This window comes from Manis pentadactyla, chromosome 11 (genome assembly GCF_030020395.1).
Source record: "Manis pentadactyla isolate mManPen7 chromosome 11, mManPen7.hap1, whole genome shotgun sequence".
In the NCBI taxonomy this organism is placed as follows: Eukaryota; Metazoa; Chordata; class Mammalia; order Pholidota; family Manidae; genus Manis; species Manis pentadactyla.
Window position 1 is genome coordinate 83,347,988 of NC_080029.1, and position 21,967 is coordinate 83,369,954.

At 41.5% G+C, this 21,967-nt stretch overlaps 1 protein-coding gene across 11 annotated transcripts in view; it reads right to left on the reverse strand.

Moving 5' to 3' along the window:
- The window catches only part of RYR3 (ryanodine receptor 3), a 515,713-nt gene that overhangs the window by 291,872 nt on the left and 201,874 nt on the right, over positions 1-21,967 (reverse strand). For all 11 annotated transcript variants that reach the window (XR_008992553.1, XR_008992552.1, XM_057488647.1 and 8 more), the window contains exons 4-5: positions 3,112-3,186; positions 908-986 (exon numbers count right to left, since the gene is read on the reverse strand). Coding sequence is in view for 9 of the 11 variants with exons in the window: in XM_057488647.1 (XP_057344630.1) it covers positions 908-986; positions 3,112-3,186 (154 nt within the window). In the remaining 2 variants the exon portion in view is untranslated. The remainder of the gene's footprint in view (positions 1-907; positions 987-3,111; positions 3,187-21,967) is intronic.

Below are 21,967 nucleotides of genomic sequence, written 5' to 3' on the forward strand. Positions count from 1 at the left end.
GGTTTCCAGGGAGAACCTGCATCATCCTGGCCACTACCTTTCTTAGGATTCACCTCCTGACTGTATTTTTGACTGAAAAAAAAAAAAAAAGGCCACTGTTTCTCAAAGCATATGGTGTATAGCACAGGTGGGTAGAGGACAGTTAAATGACATCGATCATGCTGCAAGAAATTTATTTTCCTTTTATTACTCTTTTAAGCTTTTTGATTTTATTAGGGAAAGTCTTAAGTTTGGAGATTGTGTATCATTAACACTTCAAATATTTGAAAACATCTCAATTATTTAGTGGCATGGTTTTCTTTCCATTATCTTTACTTTTATGGCAAGAAATACCAGTTTTCTACTTACAGCAATGATGCAACTTTTATCTATAAAAATTTAAGTATAAAAGTAAGTAAATTTAAAGAAAAATATAAAGTAAATGATAATAAAGGGGAGGCATTGGAATGGCAAAAACCGTGGCGGTGGGTGTCACTGACTAACACTTGGGGACCACTGCTTTAGAAATGGCTGGTTTACTGTGGAGTAAAATGGGGCTGATCCTCTGACTGAGACACTGTACTTCACTATGTAAGCTCTTTGTGCTCTTAGCAGTAACACATAACCATTGGTTCTTATCAGGAATAACCTCTCTACTTATTTTCAGTACTTAGCCTTAAAAATTGTTTTTCTTTGGACTGTAGCTGACTGGGGTGAAAACATTATGCTCACCTTCATTCTTAGTTCCTATGTTTCCATCATACACTCTTTATTATTCTCTAGCGTTTTATCAAACCTATTTCTTGACACCCTCTGCCCCTGCCAGTTGGTTGGTTTGGAATCCCAAATGAATAACGCTGTCAGTATCCTTCCCAAAAGCCCTTAGCCCAACACCCCACTGAGCAGGAGATCTGGAATGCCGACTTACCTGTGGCATGTTCCCGTAGACCTACATCAAAGGCGAGTTTATCTGTCTGGGATCTTGATGTAGTCAAACACGTTAGGTACTGTGAAACAAAAGCAGATACTAGTGAAGTCCTATTCTTCTGTCAGTTCTTGGCACCTCACCACTAGTTGGCCTCCAGTTGTTAATTTCCACACTGAACTACCTGGAAAGGCCTTTTTATCTAGTTTATTGGTATAATGCTTTTGGAAAATACTTTTATAATATATTAAAAACCTCAAAGATGTTCTTATCTTCTGGCTTAGAGATTTAACTTATAAAGCATGTGTTCTAGAAATAAGTTTAAAATATAAATGTTTTAGTTTTTGAGAAAGCTTTAGTTTTTGAAAAGTTTCTGAGCAACTTTTAAATTGGGAACAATATAAGTGGAACATAACCAACAATAATAATGGAAAGGTTGATAAACTTTGGTATTTCATTTTATGGAATATAATGTTACCATTAAGAGTTATTTACCAAGGATGTGAAAATAATATGGAATGTATACAAAATAGTGTATTTATATACTTCACATGTATGCAAAATTTAAATGCCTAGCAAGCAGGCTAAAGGGAATTACACTGAACTGATAAATTATCTTTGGTTAGTGGGAAGGATCATGATGATCCCCCTCTTTTATTTATTTTGTTTTTCAGATTTTCTATGGGCTCTAAAATTTCTCAAATAATGTTTGTTTTTTCAATTATAAAAATAACGATGATTTTTAAAATAAGTTAACAAAGGGAGAAAGCTTGTGGCCTGTTCACTGTCTCCTTTATTGAGAGGCACTGTGGCTTGTCTTAGAATTAAACGGGGAGGCAGATATGTATTTGGGATGTGTCTTCTGAGCTATATTTCTAATGTTCTGTAATAGGAAGATGGAGACTCACTGCATTGTACAAAGTCATATTTCACAGGCTTTATTCTCAGAGCTGCTCCTCAAAGGAACTAGCCAGTTCACAGTTTATGTTAATTGAGAATGGAATCTTTTTATGCTGCGGGGGTGGGCGTGGTGGCTGGGGAGGGGGCAGTAAGTCTAGTGATAAATAATGTAGTCCTTCATACCTCTACCATCATGCTAGCCTGAGTTTTCAAAGTCATAAGAAGTGTCCTGTGGAGGTGTTGTTTATTCTAGTTAGGTAGAAAAAAGACAGGTATCAGGGTTTTATTTACCCTAAGAATAAATACCAGATTCTGAAAGAGAAATGATTGCCTCTCAACTCTCAACATCGTCCGGCTGCAGAGTTCCCTACTCTGAAAATGTCCCCATCTCCTGCTCAGATAACCTGTCATTGGTCATTGTGTTCTCTGTCCTTTGCCACGAAGGACTACAGCAGATGAGTGTTCAGGTTGAAAAGGTCAACTTCTTACCAGTGCTCAGGAAAAAAATGCTGCAATAAATAAATTATTTAAGAGGCAGCTGCTGTTTCTGACACCAATCTGACAGCTCAGGCTTTGAGATGAACTTTGCAGCATGCTGCAAGTGTGAATGTGAGAAGAAAGGCTTGAATGGATATAAGAGTTTTCCACTAGGGCTGGAGGAAGAAGACAAACCTTCCTTAGACTGACTGCAAGTGGCAATGAAAGATGTAGGAACTAGAAGTAAATGGTACTAGGACTGTTATACTTGATTGAGGCCATAGTATTCTAATACTCCCAGCAAAAATCTGCAATATCTGTATTTTACAAATGATATTTATTTAAAACTTGAAAAAAAATTTTTTTCCAGGACTGAAGGCAACTGATATCATTCCATATCTCTTAGCTAGTAAAAGAGGAGAAATTTCAAAATACCATTTGATTGATTTTCTTCTATTCTGGCTATCCCTGTATACTCAAGAAATTAGTTATTCAATGGTATATTTGATCAATTCAACAAGTAGTTGAATATCTAGTGTGTCAAGGCACTGCATTGGTGGGATTAATTTAGTTAAAAAAGGACATGGTCCTTTACTTCATGGAGTGGGGAGGATGGAGGTCAGACATTAAGCAAACACAGAGAATTGCAAATTGAGGTATGCTGTATGTAAAGGAAATGCTAGCACAATAATGCGCTATAATTATTTACATTCCAAATTGCTCCTGCTGTTAACTTGATTTAGACCACTTGCTGGTTTCCGGTACTTCCTCCCCTCTTCATCTTTCCCCTCCTCCCTGAACAGTGAAAGCAGACGTCCCGATGTGCTTACCATTCCGCTGAAAGAGTGCCGCAGGAGGATCGCGTGGCCGTACAGCAGGGTCCTGTGGCCGCCCGCTTGTGCTGCCTGTGGGGAGGGAGCACAAGGGTCAGCATGGGCCAGCTATGGCCCCTCTAAGAGCAGAGCAGCACAGGAATTCTGGAAGACAGACTACAAAGAAAATACCCGTCGCAAAGCTCCCAAGGGATTCATTCTAGAAGCGAGTGGCCAGTCTGCGGGCCGGGGAGGCGGCAGGAGACCTGTGGTCACAGCCATGCAACATCCTTGGGAGAGGGTGTGTAGAGCCAGACCTCTTCTCCAAAATGGCCCCTGCCCAGGACCAGCAAGACCCAGAGCTGTTCTACCAGAGAAGCATGTATATGAGAGAGATATTGCTTACCTTCCTTTGAAACTTCTCAGAAGCATTCAGAGTGAGAGAGAGGAACAAATGTGATGTCACCGTAGCCTGGTGACAGTAAGGTGGATGGGGAGCAGGCATACGGACACATTCTGTGCCTCGCAGCCTTGCCTTCAAGACACTGTGCCTTCGGCCCACTCACTTCAGTGGGTCCTGTTCACCCAGATCTCCCCAGCTAGAGATGGCTCTGAAATCCAGGACTTTAAAAGAGCAATGGGCTAGGCTGCAATAGATCCTTCAACTGAGGAACCACCTAGGCACCCTCCGCCTGCCTCCGCAGGCAGCTGCACTTCCACTGCTCATGCAGAGGCAGCCCACCCAGGAGAGGCGGCACATGGGGGGCGGCCAGTGGATGCCACATTTGCTGCCTACTCTTCCCTTCATCTGATTCATACAGCTCTAGATGAACAGAACAGCACCTGATATGAGACAAAACTATTGTTTATTCTAGTTACAGCTAAGTAGGAAACATAGAAAACTGAAATCTACAGAAAGTTTTAGAATTTTTTGGCATCAATATTTTCAACCTTTAACCTAAATTTTTCCCTCTCATGTTAACCTGCCTCAGAGATGCCAAGATCACATACACCTTCTAAGAAAAACAACTGGACCATAGGCTCTTGTCCCCAAATATGCATAAAAAGAGAACCCAAAGCCTGAGATTAAGATAAATCAGAAGAGAAATGCTAACGTGTTCTTTCTAAATGCCAAAGGCACCTCTTATACACTGCATATAATTAGAGCTACAGACTGGCAGGCCCGGGGGCTGGTTTGAGGTTCTGCTCCCATCCCGTGCCCACCCTCCATCAGAGCAGCGAGGAGAGCCCACGGTGTGGAGAGAAGCCGGAGGTCTGGGTAAGAAGGCCTGGAGTGATTTTATTTCAACTCTATTGGGATTAACAGAATCACTCTCTCAAAGAGATAATTTTTCATGTCATACAACGGGCCTAAAGAAAAAGATAAACGTGGTATCGTGTTTTTAAAAAACCGATAACTATATATAAATGTGGCTCTGCTTCTCCCACAGCTAAGGACATATTTAAGTGCTCTCCAGACTTTAATACTATGGAGGAATTAAATGTTCTTTACTATATTCTTGAATTTCTTAAAATCATTTGAACTAACTTTAGTTGCTATATTTTTAAATGTGTCAACGGTTTATGTTAAAATTAATCATACTACATAATTTTCAGATCTTATCAGTCTAACTGATATTTTCCCTGTATATAACTTGTAATATTACAAGTGATTGCTCATGATGGCTTATGTTGTAGGTGTATGCTCCTAAACTAGTCCTATGCCTCAAATCGAACTACAGAATAAATTGTATTTCCTGGTGTTAACCACAGGTCATACCTCCTCCAGTTCATCTTTGTTCATATCAACTCTGTGACTAATCATAAGTAAAGAGTCAAGAATTGCTGACTCCAGAAAGTGTCACTGAAGAGTTTGTGCTCCCGCCCTTCTCTGGCACTGCTGGGAACAACTCCTAGTCCTCATGTCCTTTATTATGGAGCCAACAGAAAAGCAGAGACTTAAGCACCCCACCCTGGAACTGAACGGCACATGACGGTGCAGAACCCAGGAGACGTCACATCCCAGCTCCTCCTGCTGCTCAGGCAGCAGTTCTTAGATGCTGGTATAGAGCAGCTGCTGAAAACTGACTGTGTTTGCTTCACTAGGTCTGAGGTGGAGCCTGAGAACTTGCACTTCTAACAAATTCCAGGGAACATCACACTGATGCTGCTGGTCCAGTGATCACGTTTTGAGAAGCACTGCTTTAAGGAACCATCAAGCTTGAGAGCTAGAGATACAGGAATTTTCTGCAGAAGCTTTGCTAATTATCACCCTGATGAGAGCTGCCCTTGGGCACACACAACGTGGGTGCTTTATATACCATCAGAGTTCATTCTCATAATTTTTCAAGGCAGGAATGATTTCCCCAGTTCAAGTGTGAAGGATTTGAGGCCCAAAGAGAGTAAGCATGTTGCTGTATATCATACAGCTGGATGTGGCGGGGGCGGGAATTGAACTCAAGCTAACTGCAGAACTTGAGCTCACTGCACTCTACTTTTCATAATACATCCATTTGCCTACTGCATATAAAGAACTAGGAAGAATAAGATAGAAAGATACTTCCTCAGCTCCTTAATGAAGGTGAATTGATAAGAGCTGGGATTTCATAAGCCCTAATAATATGGTAGGCACAGAACTATGCTAAGTGTTGACAATTAATCAGCACTGTGAAGTAACTATGGCAATTATGTCCATTTCACAATGCAAACTGAGGCTTAAAGAGGTTAAATAGCTTCCACAGAGTCATACAGGTTCCAACTGCAGAGCTGGGATTTAACAAAGGTATATGGGATATAACCATTTGCTATCTTGCCTCCCTCTTTGTAGCTTGGTAGTGGAGAAGGAACTGTGTACAAAAAATCCTGTTACACTTAGGAAAAAAAATTCCTGTTAAAAAGAGGTGACAAAGAACTCTGAAGACAAAGAACACTGGAATAGACCAGGAGGACAGAGAGGATATTAAGGAATAGCTCTATTGAAAAGGTGGACTACAATCTTCTGGGAGGACTGCTGGCATGTAACGAAGGTGAGAAATAGGACCCTACATGGGCACAGGCCTGGAGGTGGGCAGGAGGGCCTGCACATAGGCACTAGTGGACAGTGTGCTGAGGAGGGCTGGGCTGGTGAGGGGGAAGAGCTGGAAACGAGTCCGGACACAGGTGCAGGCCCGTCTGATTATGGAGCGCTGTGAATGTTCCACAGCTATTGGGACACTGGTGTAGTCTTTTGAAAGGATGGTGTCACCATCAGAGCTGCACCTTCAGAGCCCTGACCACAAAATGGTGAAGAACTGGAGGTGTCAAACTCCAGGGGCAGAAAAGAGCATTCTCTCAGTTTCCATGACAATGTAAGGAGAGGGTGTAGATCAAAAACCTTGATGTCATCTTTCTTTCCTTTCTCGCATTCTGCACAGTCAAGCCAAAGCACCTCTGCTGTCACCTTCAAAATATATTCTGTACCCAAGTTCTCAGCATCCCACTGCCACCAGTCTCACCTAGCCTCCTGCCTGGTGTCACCTGGACGATACCACCACTTCCTCACTGTGCCTCCTGCTCTGCTCTTCCCTTTTGTCATCTGAGCTAACTCGGAGGCCAGAGCCATCCTTTCCAGGCTGTCAATCACATCAGGTTACTTTCTGGCTCAGCACCTCCCCCGCAGCTGGGCGGCCTCCTGTCACCCTTAGGGGTACATCCTCACCATGGCCTCTAAGGCTCTGCATCAGAAGTCGGCAAACTTTCTCTGTAAAAGACCAGATAGTTAAGTCCTTAAGGCTTTGTGGGACATACATAGCCTCTGTTATATGGTCTTTTTTTTTTTTTCAAACAATCTTTTCAAAATTTAAAAACCATTCTTACCTAGAGGGCTGTACATAAACAAGCTATAGGCAGGACTTGGCCTGCTGGCTGTGGTTGCCCATCCCTGCCCTACCTGATCTAGTTCCCTTCCACCTTTCTACCATGGGAAAGTTTTTCTTATCTGCAAACAGGTGACAGAAAGACCCAATTATTCACCACTACCACGAGCATGCTCCCAAGGCTCTCTCTGCTGCAGCCACACAGGCCTTTCTCCATTCTCCAGGCAGCATGCTCCTACCGCAGGGCCTCTGCACATGCTTCCTTCTCCCCAGAATGCTGGTCCTTTAATGTTCTCAAGGCTTATTCCCACCCTTTATTCAGTTCTGTGCTCAGATATCTCATTAGAGAAGTCTTTGTGGATCATCCCTTCTACGAGAACAATCTCCCTTGCTCTATCACATTTAGTCAGCGTTATTATTTCTCATGGCATTTATTATTAGCTGATCTTATTCATTTTTCTCATACATGCCTCCCTCCCCTCCCCCTAGAACATAAGCTCCGTGAGTCTTCCTTGTGTTGTCTGCCAGAGCAGCTTCACTCCTGGCAGTACCTGGCAAGGAGGAGGCATTCATTTTCATATTTCATATTCCTATTTCATGAATGAATAAATAGTAACTGGATGAAGTGGTCCTTCATCAGATGAGAAAAGAGAAACTTTCCCAGTCAACTTGTCAGCAGTGAGCATGGATTTGAACTTGGCTCTAACTAAAAATCGAACTCTTTTCACTATTTGACGGTAATTCTGGAATAACACTCCAGGAAAGGTGTGATTTACTACACAGAAGACTGCATGGATCTGCTCACAGGACCTCAAGACTGAGACTTCATTGGGACAGCAGCCCTGGTCCTTTCATGAGTGACCCTGGCTGTGGTCACTGGCAGAAGAGTCTTTGGTCCCACCTCACAAGGCAAAGCTGACAAAAGCACCTGGATTCCATGTCCAGAGGAAAAATGTTCCACTAGAGCATTAACTCAATCAACTTGCCTGTAATTCCAAAATTAATTCCATCACTGAAATTTCTTTGGTGGTTCCCAGAGGACATTGCCTCCCAGTAAAATAAACCTGATATCACAACAAAGGAGAGGGGGATTGCTACTTCTCTCAGCCATATAAGTGTTTCAAGACTTGTTAGATCTCTAAGCCACCTTCTTTTATAGTCTGGAACCCCAAGCTCCACACATACAGACAGGTGCTTTCATTTTCCTTTCTTTCCTTACCCTACTTCTGTTCCACTCTGTCAGGCTACCAAAGAAAGAAGTCTTTCTAGAAGATGATAGAGCAATATTTCCTGAACGTGCTGGAAACCCTTTACATTGCCCAGAGGTTTACGTTTCCTTTGGCACAAGTGACAACTAAATAATAATGATGTCATATAAATAAAAACAAAACCAAACAACACCTAATAGTACAAACAAAAGCAAGTAACTCAGTATTTTTAGTCAGGAAATATAATGAAAACTTCTATTTGCAATTAAAGTATTACATTTATAGGAATTTACTTAGATGAGTTAATTCTTCAAAGTAAAACTACAAACCTTTAATGATATACAACAAAATTTGATTTGGTGAAACGGAAAGGTGTACTTTGTTACAAAATGAAAATACTAATGTTTGTATATGCTTATTCTCCAAAATTTAACTTAAGAGATTTAATGCAGTTTTAATGAGAATTCCAGTAGAGCATTTTGGAATTCAACAAAATTACTGTAAAATCAATCTGGACATTTACACTATGAAATTTTTATTCTGAAAAGTAACCAAGTTTTAGCAAATGTTATGAAGCAAAATTAATTCATGCTGGTACTGGTTCAAAAAGAAGAATATAGCACATATATAGGCAGTCCAATAACAAATATGAAGTACAGCATAAGGTAAAGCAGATTTTTGGTATAATGGAGGGGAAGGCATGATTATTAAGCAAATATCTCTGTGGTATGTGGATAGCAAATCAGGAAACCATTCAGTTAGATCCACAGGAAATATAAAAATTAGATTCTGGATAGATAGCATATTTAAATATTTTATCTTAAAATTTAATTCTAGAACTAGCATGTAATACAATAAATAATCCACATTTCTTTACAGACCTAATACTTATCCATGCTTTGAAGCAACAGATGCATTCAAAGGGAACAAAAGATATGATTGTACTAAGATTCTGAACTTCAGAACAATGGAAACATCAGCATTTAATAAACTATAGAAACTCTTCATATCACTATGACAAAAGGGTTAACATCTCATTGAAATGTAGGAAAAACAACACTCCTCAAAGAAATATATCGGCAAAGGATATGAATAAATGATTCATATCAGGAATTGAAAAAAACATATGGAAGAGATTTCCTCTCAGTAATAAAAGGAATGACAATTAAAGCAACTTTGATGTGTTATTATACATCAACTAAATTTGTAAAAAAAAAAAGGGGGTGGGGAATAAAACCAATGCTGGCAGAATTGCAATTTAGCTGGTGTGACCTTGTGCAAGGCGGCCTGGAGAGCAACTCTTTCACAAGGCAATATGGTCATATGTAAAAGAGCCATAAAGAAGTCCGTAACTTTGCAATAGTGATTCTGCTTCTGGGAATAATTCAAGACAAGCAAAATGTACACACACTGTTGTGATAAGAGCATTATAATGGGGGCAAACAGAAAACTTGGAAAGAACCTAAATATCTGAAAGAAAATATTGTCTAGTAAACCATGGGGCTTCTTTGGGATATTCTATACTGCAACCATTAAAGAAGATGACCACAGAGGCGACTGTTCATGATGTACCACTGTGAAAAAGGCCAAACACAGAATGCCTTCAGCTATCATGTATGTGCAAGAATGGTAAGGAAACCTGTAAGTGGGAATGGCCATTTGGTTGGTTGCAGAATCACTGGACTTGTCCACATTTATCTTTTACATTACAACCACATCATTTCCCTAAAAAATGTGTGTGTTGGGGCGGGGGAGCGGGGGCGGGCAACAACTGTGTTTAAAGAAATGGGGAGCTTTGCAAGTGTTTTGCCTATACTCTAAAACTTGAGTTGCTCAAGGTGTGACTAATTTGCAGGAATCCTCAGTCAATGAGTTGGACTGGCTGAAAGGCAGATGATGATGCACAGCTCGCAGGCTCACTTTCAGGCCCTGGCTGCAGAGTCTAAGTGCTCGCCTGGTAGTAGCTGGAAATCCCAGTAAGGAAGCCTTTGTCCAACACTCCTCTGATCCCCTCCTAGTTCCCTCAGGCCTGGTTCCAGACTCCATAGAAAAAATCACTTGCTCCAGGGAGTCCCTCCTCCTTGGATCCCGGACACGCTGGTTCTTCTGACTGCCCTCTGAGGACCCTTCACCTTGGGTCCCACCTGTGTTCCTGGAGAATTGGTTTCTACACTATTCCATGCTTCCCAAGGCTGCCTGCCCAGGCATCAGATTCCAGGGCACCCTATCCTATTGTGACAAGCCAGCCCATCATCCCCTAAGCCCTACTCAGGTACCCCACTTTGTAGGAGGGGTGGATGGATAGAACCGGACAATACCTTCCCAGCTCAAATGACACCAAATGAACTGATGGGCATCTTCCAAACAGGTCTTGGATTGTAAACTCCTGGTAACAGCGAGAGTTCTTCCTTGTTAGATGATAAGGTAGTCCACTGGAATTCAGAAAATGCAGTCCTTAAAGAGGTGGGCAGGCACATTCACAGATTTGACTTGTGATTTGAAGTCACAACCAAGGGCTATGACTACAGAAACTCAATGAGCACATGCTAGTCATCCTAATGCCTTTACTATGTGTGAAACCCTGAAGAGACAAATGCAGGGACACTAAACACTTTCCTTCACCACTTTTTCTAGATCAGATACTCTGCTCTTCAGCCAGGTAATTAATTGCCAAGGCCAGCTTTTCCTAAGATTTTCACCTTGGGATTAAAAAAAACATTAAAGAAGTATAAGGTGTCCTTCTTTTAACTTGACTTTTCTTGTAGTAATGGGATGGTTAACACGGATCTAAGACTCTGAGCCATTGGCTCCACAAAGCTACACCTCTGGGTTTTCTTCCAGAAGAAATCCTTCAAGCAAGCCTAGGGCAAGTCAGTCAGGACTGTGCCTGCCCTTAAGAGAAATGGACTTGGAAGTGGGCTACTTCCCAGCATCCTCCATAGGCTTGCTGGGATAGGCTTAAAAACTGAAATCATGAAATCGAATTTTAATGAAATTCAGAAAAGAAGAGGAAGACCCAGCATCTGACAGCCCCACTTCTCCAAGTTCAGGGCTCCATGGCCGTCTCCCCCGTTGCCTTACCAAAAAGAGGCCCAGATGTCAGAGGCCGTGAGGCACAAGAGGACCCAGAGAGAAAAGGCGGCACCTGGCCAGCTGAAAGCTTCTGGCAGCCACTGCTCCCTCTGCTGTCCTGCTCTTGGTGCAAGGTCAGCAGGGAGACAGTGCCAGCGACTCCAGGGAGCACCCCCTCCCACCCCTTCAGTGCTGCCTGCTCCCCACCACTACGTATCACAAGACTGAAAAATGGAATTCTCCCAAAGCTGTGCACAAAGACAGCTTTCTTCTTTCTTTCATTTTTTAAGCTGGGAAAGCACAAGCAAAACCAGACAGTCCATCCCAACCACTCACCATGCTTTGCTCAGTTTACCATTGTCAAGGTTTATAATTCATCACATTCAGGCAACCTGCTGTCTTGGAAGGACCTAGAGTTATTTTTCCTCACTAAGATGGTTCTGGAAATCTCACTTTTGTTCATGTCATTAATTTCATGGCCACTTGGATGTATTTCAGGACAAAAAGATAAAAGGCCTCAGAGCCTGATTTGGGAAGCTCTAAGTTTGGGGACATGAACCTCATTTGCACCAAGAACCCACAAAGCCAGGGGGTAATTCTTCCAGGAAAAGGCCGGCAGGACTTCTCTTTTACAGATTTGGTCTATGATATAAATAGAGTCTGAGAGCGGCCCAGATGAGGTAGGGATTGCAGAGGTACCCCTGTGGTGGCCACGAGCTGTTTCAGGGGAGCACTTACTGCCATGAGAAAGAAGAGTCTGGGAGGAGCAGACTCACATCCTGAAGGCAGGTCTGAGGACAACTGAGGAACTGCCTGCCTTGCAAGTCTTTAAAAAATAAGAGGTTTTGACCTACAAGAATCTATGTGTATCTGTGCATCCATTTCTGCTCCACTCTCTCCCAATCCACAGAGTGTGGGGAATAAACTAAGTGACTCTGTGAGGTTCCCACTAGGCCTGGGATTTTACAAATACGGTCCTGACATAGGAGGATCAGCACTGTCCATTGAGGGGGACAGGCAGTCACTGGGATGCCTCCAAACAGAGCATGGGGCCATTCTAGATTTAGCTATGCTTCCTTTTGAACAGAGATGCTGCACGGAAATCAGGACAGTGGCTCTAACACATGGTTCTTATTATGGCATTTTCTCAAAGAGCAAAGTGACAGGAAATATTTGTCAGGGTATTAATGATATTTAGACTGATGACAAGTATACTTTGGAAAGAGGTTAGGCAATTTTTTTTCTCTGCATTTATGTTTCCCCCCTTTTCCCAGAGCCGACTGACAGATTTCTAAGAATCTGACATCACCGAGCTCATTCTTTACATTAAAGGACCTTGTCAGATGGATTTGCTTCCCACTCACTGCTCTTGGTTTCATTTGAACCACCCAAACTCATCATTCATCTGATAAAACTGCAGACCAGCTGCTTTACAGGGTTAAAACTAAGCATTTGGCCCAATCATTGCCTTTCACCCAAGGTAACACACAAAGACTATTTCCTACAAGGAGTTTAACAACTGAAAGAGCAGATTGTCTTGACATGAAAAATTGAACACTGTGTCTAATCTATTATTTCTCTAAGGGAAAAATAAAACCCCTATTCATCCTGGGGATAACAAAATAGGAGTAAACTTTTATCATAACACCCCTATTGAATCCTACTGTGTGCAAACACCTGTACTCATGTGGGCTACAAGGCAGAAGATGAAATCAATTACATTGTGTTGCTTGATCTTCCTCCCTTCCTCCCTCCTGCATGCCTCAACCTCTCTCTTTTCTCTCCTGGACATGCTTTATCAACACAACCTCTATTTCCTTCATTCCACTAACTCCCTTGCACTGGTCCCAATTATGATCTTGCTGAGAGAAACCAACTCATCCTGTTTCTCTATATCCACATAATAATTCCAGGGACAAGTTTCTATTTTAAAACAAGCAAACAAATGGCCTGATGTTTCCTTGAAGTATATGGAGTGGCCTTGGGTGGAGAACTTGATTCTCAAGAGTTCTGGGCATGTATGAGCTTGTGGATGGACAGAACAGGTGCCCCTAATGCTTCCTACCATCGATGACCATATTCTCCTCTGAGAGCAATGGCATGATTTTTCTGAACCTGTCATGGATTGCATCTAGAGCAGTGATTCTCAATCCCAGCTATCCATCAGAATCAGTAGTGAAGCTCTGAAAATGAAAACAAAGCAAGTAAAATCTACAGCACAAACAGCAGGGCAGTTTCCCTAGGACTCTCATGTAGTAGGTCAGTGGTGGCACCTGGGCTCCCAGGTAATTCTGATGTGCAGCCAGACATGAGAGCCACCCTTTGGAGACTTCTGCAGCCATACTGAACACTTTATCCAAGTAATCTGCATAGTGCTTACAGTCAGCAAGTGCTTCTCTGCTCTCAGAACCATCCTCTGGTCAGCGACTGATGTTCCTTTCAGCATTTCTCCAGAACCCCACTCATGCAACAAACATGATTGTTTCTCCTTGTCCTTGATAGCTCTACGACTCAAGTTTGACACTCTCTGCCTCTCTCTTACTTCTGTTGCTGTGTGTGTGACAGGTGGAAGGACAAAAATCCCTACTATAAAACCTGTGTGGTGAGGCCCACCATGGTCTCCAGACTCATCCTCATGATGCTGAAGGTCAGCTAGACTCTTCCTGGGCTGCGCCGCCTCACCGGCATTTTGACCTCCCTCCCCAGGCCTAGGAAGAGATGGAGTTGATGGCAACGAACAGAGCAGGTTAGGGGGAAGGGGCTTCTACTCTTCTTCTCTTACTGTTGAGTCGCCCTTCCCCTCCTCCAATCAGTTCCCCAGATCTGTTCTCATTCTGGTTTCTATGCTTTCCAGGTCCCCAGCCCTTTCAGTGCACTTCAACATTCTGCATTCTTATGTAGTGTTGACTTTTCTGTGTCTGCAGGTTACTGTCTTTTAGAGTTGTTTTGAATCCTCTAGCACTTGGGCAGTGCTATTCACATGGTTGCTTTCAAAAGCCCACCTTTTAGAAGCCTAGTTTAGGTCTGTGTGTTCCTGTCACCAGCTAGCTCTTTCTGTCAAAGAGAAAAATAAAAGTTTTTTTTTGAAAAAGAAAAAGTCTCTACTAATCTGTGAATGGAAGCCAGGACTTGGATAGAGTAAGCATCATCTGATCTATTTTTCTTCCCACTGTTCAGAGAGTAAATTCATCACACTGACATTGGAAGGATAATCTGCAGGTCTGACTGCAAAACCCAACTTCCCTTGAGCTGCAAGGTAAACTTTGTGTGCAAGAGAAAGAAGGCATATTAAAATCAGCACCAGCTCACTATGAGGGGGAGAAAGTGGCTTCAGAAACACCAATTATAGTTCAGTTTGAAAAACATAACCAAAAAAGAAACAAAATTAAACCTCAGTTGTGTTGATGTCTGCCTCTTTCAATGACTGTAGAAAAATCAATACATCAATCATATCCCAGTGGCATTGGCAGTTATCATTAATGTAATGTAGTGACTTGGTACTGAAAATGACATTATAATGAATTATCTGAAAAAGTGATAAATAAAATGATCTAATGTACAACAGCATCAAAAATAATAAAATACTTAGGAATAAATTTAACCAAGAAGGTAAAAGGCCTGTACATGGAAAACTATAAGACACTGATGACAGAAATCAAAGAAGACACAATAAATGTAAATGTATCCTTTGTTCATGGGTTAGAAGAATTATTATAGTTAAAATGCCTATACTACCCACAGCCATCTATAGATTTAATGCAATCCCTGTCAAGATTCCAAGGGAATTTTTTTTATTACCAAAAAGAAAAAAACAACCCCTAATTTTATATGGAACCACAAAAGACCCCGAATAGCCTATACTACCCACAGCCATCTATAGATTTAATGCAATCCCTGTCAAGATTCCAAGGGAATTTTTTTTATTACCAAAAAGAAAAAACAACCCCTAATTTTATATGGAACCACAAAAGACCCCGAATAGCAAAGCAGTTCTGAAAAAGAACAAAGTGGGAGGGAGTTCTCACACTTCATGCATTCAAGCTATATTGTAAAGCTACAGTAATTAAAACAATGTGGTACTGTCATAAAAATAGATATGCAAACCAAGAGAACAGAATTGTGAGCTCAGAAATAAACTCAAGCATATACAATCAACTAATATTTGACAAGGGAACCAAGAATATTTAATGGAGAAAGGAGTCTTTTCAATAAAAGGTGCTGGGAAAACTGGATGGTCACATGTAAAAGAATGAAAATAAACCTCTATCTTAAACCACTCACAAAAATTAACTTAAAATGGATTAAAGACATAAATGTGAGACCTGAAACCACAAAACTCCTAACAGAAAACACAGGGAAAAAACTCCTTGGCATCAGTCTTGGCAATGATTTTTGGGATATAATACCTAAAGTATAAGTAAAATGAAAAATAAACAAGTGGGACTCTATCAAACTAAAAAGCTTCTGTGTAAGAAAATAATCAACAGACGAAAGGAAACCTACATAATGGGAAAAAATATTTACATATCATATATCTGGTAAGCAATTAACATCCAATATATATAAAGAGCTCAAGACAACTAAATAGCAATAACCCCAAATAATGCAATTTAAGAATGAACAATGGACCTGAATAGACATCTTTCCAGAAAAGACACACAAATGGCAAACAGATACATGAAAAGATGCTCAATGTCACTAATTACCAAGGACATGCAAAACAAAACCACAGAGATGCCATCTCACACCAGTCAGAGTGGCTACTGACAAAAGACAAGAAACAACAAGTGCTGGTGAGGAGAGAGAAAATGGAACCCTTATGCATTGTTGATGAGAATGTAAATTGGTACAGCCACGACGGAAAACAGTACAGAGGCTCCTCACAAAATTAAAAATGGAACCACCACATGACCCAGCAATGTCGCTTCTGGGTATGTACTAGGAGGAAGTGGCATCACCCTGTTGGAGCCCTAGGTGCACTCCCATGTTCACTACTTATAACAGCTAAGGCATGGAGACAACCGATGTGCCCATCGATGAGTGAATGGATGATGCTGTGGTGTATACACACACACACACACACCTGTATACACACAATGGAATACCACCATTCAGCCATGAAAGAGAAGGAATCCCGCCTTTTTCAATGTGGATAGATGTTGAGGGAGTTATGCTAAGTGAAATAAGTCAGACAGAGAAAGATGAATACTGTATGATCTCACTCATATTGTGGAATTGAAAAAAAAGTCAAACTCATACAAAAAGAGATCAGCTTCATGGTTACCAGAGGTGAGGGCTGGAGAGTGGGGAAACTGGGTGAAGGTGGTCAAAAGATACAAACTTCCAGTTATAAGATAAATAAGCCCTGGAGATGTAATCCACAGCATGATGGCTGTAGGTATCACACTGCTCTATACCTGGAAGTTGGTAGGAGAATAAGTCCTGAAAGTTCTGATCACAAGGGAAAAAAATTTTTATAGTTATATGAGATGATGGATATTAACTAAACTTATGTCAAGTCAGACTGTGCAGCTTAAACAGTGTTATAGGCCAATTTTATCCCAATAAAACTAAAAAAGAAAGAAAGAAAGAAAAAAGAACATTGCAGCTGGTTTCTGTTCTTTAAACTGGGAGAGATCCCTGCTGGCTTTGAATGATCTTCAGGAACCTGAAGAAGCAAATAGGTGATTTAAGTCCAATGTGAGTGGGAGAATCAGAGGGTCAGACGGACTGATTTGAGCCAAGCTTTCTGCAAAAATTCCTGGTAACCTCTCACTGTCTAGTAATCAATATGCATCTGTAACAGTTTATGCAACTTGAACAATCAAGGAAAAAGACCTTCCTTAATACACTAGAAAAGTGTGCCATGAAACCAGAGCATTGAAATGGCACACAGTAAGCACTCCATGTTTTTTAAATAAATAGAGAAAGGACAACACAGTACAATATAGTTATAGCCCACAGGAAATCTGTTACCTCAAAGAGAAAGAAAAAGAGTTTAGTAAGTGCTCTTATTTAAGTAAGGGAGGAAAAATTATGTCAGGCTGGAATTATATTGGAGGTATCATTGTGAACTTTAAGTTCATGTTCTTCATAAAAATAAAGTCCCTATCTTTAAAGGTGCTTTAAATAATCTCCCTTTTGGTATCAAACTAATAATTCCTCCCACTAGTCATGGAGGAGACTATGGGAGAATCTATATATAAAAAGTAATATACATCCCTAACACTAGAGTTTGGTCTCTAACAATATTCCCCATGAAATGGAATCCAGATAATTAAAGAGTTGCTCAATTTCATGTCTGTGACTACAAAGTTAAGATGGGCGGGGCCACCTTCCTGTGAGGGAGCAAGGCTGCTCTCAAAGACATCAGCAGGAACACAAAAAGGCTAACGAGCCCCCTCTGACCATTCAGGGGGGATGAACATCACAGGGAAAAGGGCAACAGTGTCTTTGGAACATGTGGGGTATCTGAAGGGAGGTGTGAGTCTAAGATGATGATACTAAAAGGAATGGGATGACGGTTTGAGTGAAAAGGTCACTGAAATGTACATGTGAGTTCCTAACAGCCTTAAGGCAGGATTCTTAAATTATGATACTCCTATATTGATGTTATTTTTCAGTCACTATATGAAACAGGGACACAAATCAGAAAAGCTGTTTGGAGAGGGGAGACATCAGGTACTATGTTTGGCCCTTCCCACCAATTCTTTTAATATGGTGACCCTCGTCCCTTGTTGGTGAATCACCACGGGGATCACTTTTTTAAAAAACTCCACTGAAAAATTGTAGAAGCTCTGTCAGGAACAGAATGCTGTTCACGGTCCCATGGGCTACAAACTGGACTGTCTAAAGCCAGGAGACCCTAGTCAGGGAGGTTGGGACAGGAGGGCCTGGGTGTTGTCTCAGTCTCCTTCTGCTCCAGAACACACTGCGATTTACAAAGAAAAGCTGGATTCATCCCAGATCCAGTGAGTACATTTAAAGTATATTATGTAGATATAGAAGTCTTTTGATCTGGAAGAATATACCTATGTATGTATGTTAAAAACAGGATCATTTGGGGCTGGGTATGCCTGTGTTTTGTGCTAGAACCTGAGGGTAAGTTAAAATAGTCCTTACTGGATGAAACATGGGTGAATGTCAAATATGGAAATCTCTCGATTATTTTGGCATGTTTCTCAACACACAGCAATTGGAACATCACTTTGGTTGAAGGGATTGAAGCAACTGATTTTTTAAACATAGTTTAATACAAAAAATTAAAGTCTGTCTTCTGTTAGAGTTATATTTTAGTAGCAGAGAAAAAAAAATCAGTGAAATATAAAGGACAGACCCAAATAGATTGCTTTTACACAGGCAGTAAGTTCAGAAAGACAGGTACAAATATGGGGAAATGTTGAGTGACACCTGTCTTTAGCAAGAAAGGAAAATACCAATGTTTATTAACAGGATTAAAATGAAGTAAATTTTTAAACAGTATACAAGTCAATGAGTCCTGAGAGACAGACAGACAGGTGAGGGAAAGGTACTGGCAGATATGAGGGCCTTTTTGCTTTCCTATAAGCACAAAAATTAGGTGAAACAAGAAACCAGCTGGAATTGGACCTGTCAGGACCAGGATTCAGCACAGTGAACTTACTATTCCTGGTTGCCATGGGAACAGCTTGATCTAATAAAATCTAATAAAAAATTGCAAATGAAGTAAATAGTGTTAGAAGTGAAGTGACCATGGCCTAGGCAGCTCCACCTGGAGAGAGATCAATAAGGAGTGTGCAAGGGATTTGTGCCACAGGAACAAACAGGTTCTGAGACCAGGTAATGTCGAGTTGCATATAAACAGGTTAATGTGAGACTGCATTCTGGAGAGGGCCTGGGAGACTGCATTCCGGAGAGGGCCTGGGAATGCTGCCATCCTACTGCTTCTCTCACTGACGTTGACGGAAAGCAGTGTAGCTAATAAACAATGGATCTGTATAGCCCTGTTGCTTCACCCTTCACACATCCCAGTAGCTGCCCGGAAGGAACAAGAACAGGGACACAGCAATTGCTCATTCCCCTGGTGACCTTGTCCAATTGCCTGGGGTCAGAGAATGGTCCTTCCTGCTGCTTCCCAGGCCCTTTGCATTACCCTGGGGGTGAGCCCTGCTTGGGTGGAGTGTGGGAATAGAGCGGGAATCAATACCACCACCAAATTTACAACCCTGAGCAGAGCCAAGAAGTTCTGAAAGGCGTCTTATTCAATATCCACCTTCTCCATTATTGGAAATCTCTCCAAATGTGTTGCTGGTCCATTTCAAGGCTGAGAGGAGGAATATTATTTACAAAATTTATGTAAATCCTAAAACCGGATCAAGGTTTGTAAACAGTCCCTTTACCAAGCTGGCATGGGTAAATCCCCATGAAGGCAGGACACAAGGAGAAGTTGTCAGCGTCGCATCATAGAGAGACAGTCCTGTAGCCCTCTGGGGCAAAGTGCCTGGCTCGCTCTCCTCTGCAGCCGGCGCTTGAATAGGACATGCAGAGCGTCACATTAACTGTCAGTGTCAGGACTAGAGCTCTCCCTGCTTGACTGACTAAAGGGGCCTCAGTAATTACAATTACAGTTCAATTACTTGCACCCTCTGATAAGACAAAATCTGGAGATTTTTGGACCCCAGCAGTAATTCTGAAAATTCCTACTACCAACTCATGAACTTTAGAGAACAAGCAACTATTTAAATATATACAATTATTTAAATATAAACAACAAGAAGTAATGCCTTCAACTTACCTTCCTAATTACTCCCCAGAGACATGAAAACAAGTAGTTTCATAGTTTCAGGAGTGGTCCTGTCATGAATTTCCATCATCAGCCCCAGCCCCAACCCCACCCCAGACAGCAGGACTTGGGGAAGTCAGGAGGAGGAGGTACCTCCTCAAACAAATTCCCAAAGGCTGTTCTTCAGCAGAAACTTGAATTGTGCTGGCCACAGTGACAAGGGAACAGCTCTTAATTCTCCTTTTAGAATAGCCAGGGGATTCTCCTGACCACACTGCCTTCCACTTCATAAAAGCAGATGGGCAACAGAGAGTTGGGGGTGGGGAACCCAGCCTTGGGCTGCACATCATTGAGAGGGCAGCTGGCTTCACTTCTCCCTGGATAACAAAAACAAAGAAGGCACAATTGGTGCCTCAGCTCCTACAGCCTCTCCCTTCATCACAGACACAAGACCTGGAGTTATCCACCAAGAAAGACATGAATAACTACAAGCAACAAGGGCAATGGCTTCCTGGTTTCCATCAAAACGTTTTTTTGTAAAGCAACAGCCTTTAAGCCAAAACACGTGTCTGGGCCAAACTACTTAGAACACAGCATCCACAAGCTGTGCACAAGAATATGCATTACAGGTGAAGACATTCAAAAACTGGTGCTGTCAAAAACAGGATAATTTCAACTGATAATCAACATAGATGCCTATTTTACATTTTGCCGACAAAGGGCATTTAAAAACAAAGAAAAGAAAGTTGTCACCTACATTATCACTTTAATTTCCAAAAAGAAAATAAACCAAATTTATAACCACTATACTATAAAATTCCTAAAAAGGACATAATCACAAAAAACAAAAAAGGCAGACCTTCCCATGTATGAAGTTAGCTTAATGAAACAGTTCCTACATTGTCTTTATTTTTCTCCTTTTCCTGACTTCCAAATCCTTCCTGCTAGGCACACATTGGTCACAGGATACTGTCCTAAGATGTTTAGGTGCCATTAGTGTAGTACAGAGCCCACATTTTGCAGAGGGCAGAACAAGGCTCAGAGTGGCAGTGCCCAGGCCAGAACACCCAGCTCTTGAGCAGAAGGCTTTTTTACCCAGCAACCCTCCTAAATCATCTTATTTTTGCTTACTGTGGATAAAGTGAAGGTTCCTGTGGCCAAAATTCTCACCTGGCCCCAGCTGGCTAGCTCACTACACATGTGGGCAATATGTCATTATTGACTCTATATAAAGAGCTCTGCCCAGTGCTCTGGGTGACATGGTGGCATGGCTACAAGGCTGCAGGAGAGCAGAGCAGAGGCTGGAGTGGTGCAGCACCGAGGACAGAGACTAGGACGGCTGTGCGGGCAGAGAGGCCCAGAGGCAGAGACCGGCTTGCTGCATGCAGACTCGCTCTGGATTGGATTCTAGTGATTGACCTGCCATTGTGGAAATAAAGTTGGGTATAAACCCTTTCACCCCAAGAATGTTCTACTGTCATTTCTTTGGTCACATTGAATCCATAGTGAACTTGCCCGGGGCTGAAACCCATTGGCAAGACACTTACTTTCCATTGATTCCCACTTGTCATTCCAGATCCTTCCATTCTAAAACCAGACAGAGTCATCATCATAAGGTGGGGACACTGGCCACAGAGTTTTTACTCCACTGAGGATTAAAATGCCAGCTGAGATCTGGGTTTCTCTAGTACCACCTTAATTTTTCTTTACCAGAATATCCAAATAGGTGTTTTTATTAAACTTTCGTAAGTTGGAGTTTTTTCCAATTCATTCAATTCTCCCTACAAATATATAACTTAAACTCTGGTAGCTACTAATAATAAATTACATGATCAAAGGAAAAGTCTCATAAATAAACTGAAAGGTTTCTATTCTCCCAGGATTTCTTGAATTCCAAATGGTGCTTTATTTTTAAAAGGTAAGCACATGTTTTAAAAGATGTCTTCTAAATTTAAATATCTCATAATTTAGCATGAAAA